The sequence below is a fragment of the Bubalus bubalis genome, chromosome 18, assembly GCF_019923935.1.
Source record: "Bubalus bubalis isolate 160015118507 breed Murrah chromosome 18, NDDB_SH_1, whole genome shotgun sequence".
Classification (NCBI taxonomy): Eukaryota; Metazoa; Chordata; class Mammalia; order Artiodactyla; family Bovidae; genus Bubalus; species Bubalus bubalis.
In genome coordinates, this window is record NC_059174.1 from 46565758 (window position 1) to 46570766 (window position 5009).

Below are 5009 nucleotides of genomic sequence, written 5' to 3' on the forward strand. Positions count from 1 at the left end.
ACAGTAATATTACACATCTGACATGATTATGTGTGAAGAAAATCCTAAAGAATCTACCAAAAAATTACTAGAATAGGTTTAGAGAGAAGGTAGGTTAATAAACAAAAATGAAATTGCATTTTCATATACTAATCAACTGCATTTTAGCAATAAACAATGGGAATCTGAAATAAAAATAACAGTATTTACAACAACATAAAAACATCTCAGTATGAATACAACAAACATTTGCAAGACTGGTACACTGAAAACAACAAAACATTATGGTTACCCACTCCAGTATTCTGGTCTGGAGAATTCCACAGATTACAGTCCATGGGGTCACAAAGAGTCAGACATGACTGAGTGACTTTCCCTTCCTTTCTGTTTGGAATGTGAAAAAGCTCTGGAAAGAGATACTGCTGATGGTTTAATACCTTTGCTCTCTTTCCAATCCTCCAAGTGTTTGCCCCAATGCTCACTTATGGATTTTTATGTTTCTTATACTTTTCTGTTTAACTGTGTGTGTGTGTGTGTGGTGAAACATATGTGACATAAAATTTTATCATTTTAATCATTTTCAGTATATAATTCATTGCCATTAAGTACATTCACAATGTTATGTAACCATCACCAGTATCTACTGGAGTGGGTAGCCATTCCCTTTTCCAGGGGATCTTCCCAATCCAGGGACTGAACCCAGGTCTCCCAAATTGCAGGTGGATTCTTTACCAGCTGAGCCACCAGGGAAGCCCAAACAAAAACTCTGTGCCAATAACATTGAACAGTTAACTCTTATCTTAGAGTTTGCCTAGTATTAAACCCAAAGCACATTAGAAGAATGTTTAAGACAATCCATTATGGGAGAGGAAGATATTAAAATACACATTAACAGTTTAAATTCAAGGATCTCTTGAAGGATCAGAGGGGAGAAATAGAGGATTCTTGGTTTTTGTACAATCTGCCAACCATAGCTCTCGTCTCAAAACCTCAAGACAGGACTTCTTGACACTTAACAGCAATCTGTCAATTCTACCTTCATCTTGACTGTTCTTTTCTTTGCAAGACAGGTGCATGCTGTATTATGTGCTGTGCTGTCCTTAGCTGCTCACTCACATCCTACTCTTTGAGACCCTATGGACAGCAGAATGCCAGGCTCCTCTGTCCATGGGGATCCTCCAGGCAAGAATACTGGAGTGGGTTGCCATGCCCTCTTCCATGCAGTACTATATTCTCTTTTAATTTGAAGAAATGCATTTTTGTTCTAGCACTGTTTCTGGGAGAAGACTGAGAAAAGATGTTGAATGATTACACCCACTTAATATGTGAACACTGGTTAAAATCAGGAGCACTTGTGGAAGGTAAAAGCTTATCTGACCAATAGAACAAGTGGGTACTGCCTTCCTAAAGGGGAAGGCAAACAGGAGGATTTCAGTACAAGAAAAGCAAGTGCTCAAACAGTCTTTAAACAAACAAACAAAACTATTTTAGAAAAGGGAGAAGAACCATCATCTCACCTGAGCCATGGTTTTGAGATTTACAAGAGATGACCAGTCTTCCTTTGGACTCTTCTTTAGAAAAGGGGTGGTTCCTAAGAAGGCAAAACCAACACGAAAAGAAGCCACATTGACACCACATACGCCTTACGACTCAATTAAAATTGACTCTATTTTCTTTGCTTTGGTGCTAGTCCACTCTGTCCACACAAATACAGGGGGATAATGAGCTAGACAAATATTATTTCATCCCCAAAGCTAGAGATACAGGATCTTGGGGCAAGAAGTTAGATTCTGGGCAAGCCACTCTCCTCTCTATTACCACTTTTCTCTCCGAAGCTGCCTACTAACTACTTCCAAGCTCTTCTCCATTAAGGCTTAACCTACATCATGACCAACAATACATGAAAATACCTGTCACCCCATACCCTGAGTACCACTGATACAAAGTTCTTGATGCTTGCCAAAGTATACATTGTGATTCTAGCTCTTATTTTTCTCATTATGAGAGAGGATAAGCTTCTAAAGTTTTTAAAAAACCTCATCTTTTTTAAAAAAAAATAAAAGACAAGCCAGGCCGAATCAGGCCACCAACTCCCTAGTCTACAGCCACCACCAGCCCCTACAGACATTACCACAGTCCATCTTTAGTTTCCTGTCTGTGAAAGGTCTCACTTTTCTAATAACTAATAGACTAATAGTTAATAGTTTAGTTATTCACTTTTCCAATAACTGTTTTCTGGATTGATATTAGATCTTTTTTAAAGGAAGGAAATTAATCCTGTAAATACCTAAAATAATTTTTATAGCTTTTCTTTATCATATACTTTATTTCCTTTACATATTTGAGTATATCTGGACTTCATATTTAGTTCCACTGATCTTTTCATTTAACTGCCAGGACTACTCTGCAGCTATTACAGTTTTAAAACACATTTTAGTATCAGGTAGGCCTACTCCCCACCTCCATTATTTTTCTTTAACCACTTCTGTCTTGTTCATTATCTCCTAACAATTTTGGAAAGTTTAAAAATTTTACTGAAATTTTACAGAAACTTCATGAAATGTCAGTTTTGACACTTACCATGTGTCTTCTGGTTCTTAAATCTTTAATTTTTGAGTCTGTCAGGAACATCAAATTTTTTTTACAAACATACAACCTTTGTATCTTGAATTTTGACAGCCACTTCCCATTGTTTTCTGATACACACACACACACACACACACACAAACACACACACACACAGTCTATTGATTTGTTAATGTCTTTTCCAGCAAACCTGAGTTTTCTGTTGTCATTATTTTTAACAGGATGGTAACTAAGAAATTTTCCTACCTCAGTCTCAGCAGATGTCCCAAAGATGGTGAGCAAACAAGCTTTTAATTGTCCCTCATGCTATAATAAAGTCTTAAAAAGCAGCTGACTGTAAAGTTTTGCTGCCATTAATTTAACTCCAAGGAGGAAGAGGCTCCTTCAAGAGGCTAGAAGAGGCTAAGAAAAGGGAATGTCTCTTTAAGAGAGCAAATTATTTTTAGAACAGATTTCTAGGGAGAAGAGAAATAGATGCTTCTTCCTCCCTTGTAACAAACAAGAAGCTCCTTAGACCCTAATACTACCATAAATCAAAGTAGTGAGAGAATTTGGGGGAGAAATGTACATGCTTCCAGGATATGGGGGAGTGGAGTGGTGGTGACTAAGGGGACTAATTCTCATCTGAGCTCCAGATGGGGAATCCATGGATGATGGAGCATGCCTAGGTTGGCTTAGATACTGTTCAAGAGGACTGACAGGAGAGAACAAGACCTACAAGTAGGTGGGTCACTGCATGCCAAGAGAAGTATCTGGAGAAGTGGTTGTGCCCATAAAAAGGGAACTGTATCTGGAAGTTCCCAACAGTGGGGTCTCTCAGAAGGTAAGGTATTTGTTGTTCAATCACTGAGTTGTGTCCGACTCTTTGTAACCCCTGGAACTGCAGCATACCAGGCTTCCCTGTCCTTCACTGTCTCCTGGAGTTCACTCAAACTCATGTCCATTGAGTTGGCCATGCCAAAGTAAGACATGACTTACACTATATTATAATGGTACCAGTCATGTTAGCCTGTTTTTGTTCTTGACTTATGATTTCTCTTTTTCAGCTCCCAATCCATTCCAGCTGAAGACTATCAACCTAGAAGGAATAAAGAGGGGACAAATAGAGGGATTAGAGAAGAAACTGACCACATTTTCCTTCACACAGCAGACTTCCAGCAGGAGGGAGCGTTTTTGCTTTTAAAACAAGTTTGAAGTACTGATTTCTACAGTGAACATTCTATTCAGCTAAATGAGGCTGATCTCGTGTTTAAATGTTCAGCATCTTTGTAAAGACTGAAGAAATTATTGAACCTTTATTGTCCAGGAATTCACCCAAATACAAACTTTGAGAGCAGCAGTTATGGGAGAAAGTTTTTTCTGTGCTCCCAACAGTGTTCTACTTATGTCAACATACTGGTCACTAGTCAATATGGGGTTTCCCAATACAAGACTGTACCACCTGAAAATTATTTTAATTTTAACTCCTCCTCTCCAATGAAAAAATACGTATTTTTTTTTTACTTGTCTATTTGCCAGAGTCAAATTTTACAGGCAATGGCCGATATGCTGACAATCTAAATAATACATAGTACTTACTAGTCTTGAATCTACTTTCTCAAGTGTTCCATCTCAGTCACACAATCAACCAGCCACATTCACAGTCACCGTGAATTGTGCACTTACTGGTGTGCACAAATACTTTAAAATGTGCAATATTCACTGTTGTATCACCCACTACACAATCCCAATCCCACAGCCACACGTCATGCATAAACTCATAGAGCTCATTACATACTTCTACGCAAAGTAGCAAAATTTTACTCACAAACCCCTTACTGTTGCCACTCCAAAGTTGCACAGCCTCAAACACAGACTCGCACCTAATTTAAAAATTAGACCACACAGAGACCCTCTGACTTTCATAAACAATAGGTTCCATAACGTCGCACAGAGTAACACAAGTCCACACATACACATACACAAGAACAGGCACAAAAAGCTACACAATCAGAACGCCTATATGTACCAGGCCGAGCTCACAGCCGCCTCGGGCTCCCTGTTCTACCTCGGCGTTCCCAGCACTTCTCCCAGTTTCTTCCCCTTCCTAGGTTCTCGCTTCCCTCCTCGCTTTCTCTAGGGCCCGGATTCTCGCTTTCCTTCCCGGCCTTCTCTCAGTCCAGGTTCCCTCTTCTTTCCTTGGGGTTCCCAGCCCAGGTTCCCACCTCCATCTTAGGCAATCCCCACCGGGTCCCAACATCACACACCCGCCCAGCGCCCGCTGGACCTACTAGCCTCACCTTTGAAAGGGGACAGCCGTCTGCGCCTGCGCACTCCCGCGCGAGCGCTGCCTCCCAAGGGTCTCAGCGGCCTGTCTTCACTGCCGTGGCCTCAGCGCGCGCCTTCTCGACATCCGGGCTTTTGCGGCCTTGAACTACATTTCCCACAGTCCCTGGGTGGCTTTT

The 5009-nt window shown here is 40.5% G+C and overlaps 1 protein-coding gene across 2 annotated transcripts in view; it reads right to left on the minus strand.

Annotated features, from left to right (window-relative positions):
* The window catches only part of ZNF567 (zinc finger protein 567), a 120446-nt gene that overhangs the window by 21024 nt on the left and 94413 nt on the right, over positions 1 to 5009 (minus strand). The window contains exons 1-3 of one of the 2 annotated variants that reach the window (XM_044931252.2): positions 4845 to 4992; positions 3544 to 3643; positions 1497 to 1570 (exon numbers count right to left, since the gene is read on the minus strand). The exons of the other annotated variant lie outside the window; for it this stretch is intronic. Of the exons in view, the coding sequence (XP_044787187.1) occupies positions 1497 to 1505 (9 nt within the window). The 5' untranslated portion in view covers positions 1506 to 1570; positions 3544 to 3643; positions 4845 to 4992. Of the gene's footprint in view, positions 1 to 1496; positions 1571 to 3543; positions 3644 to 4844; positions 4993 to 5009 lie in introns of those variants that run through there. 2 annotated transcript variants of the gene reach the window in all.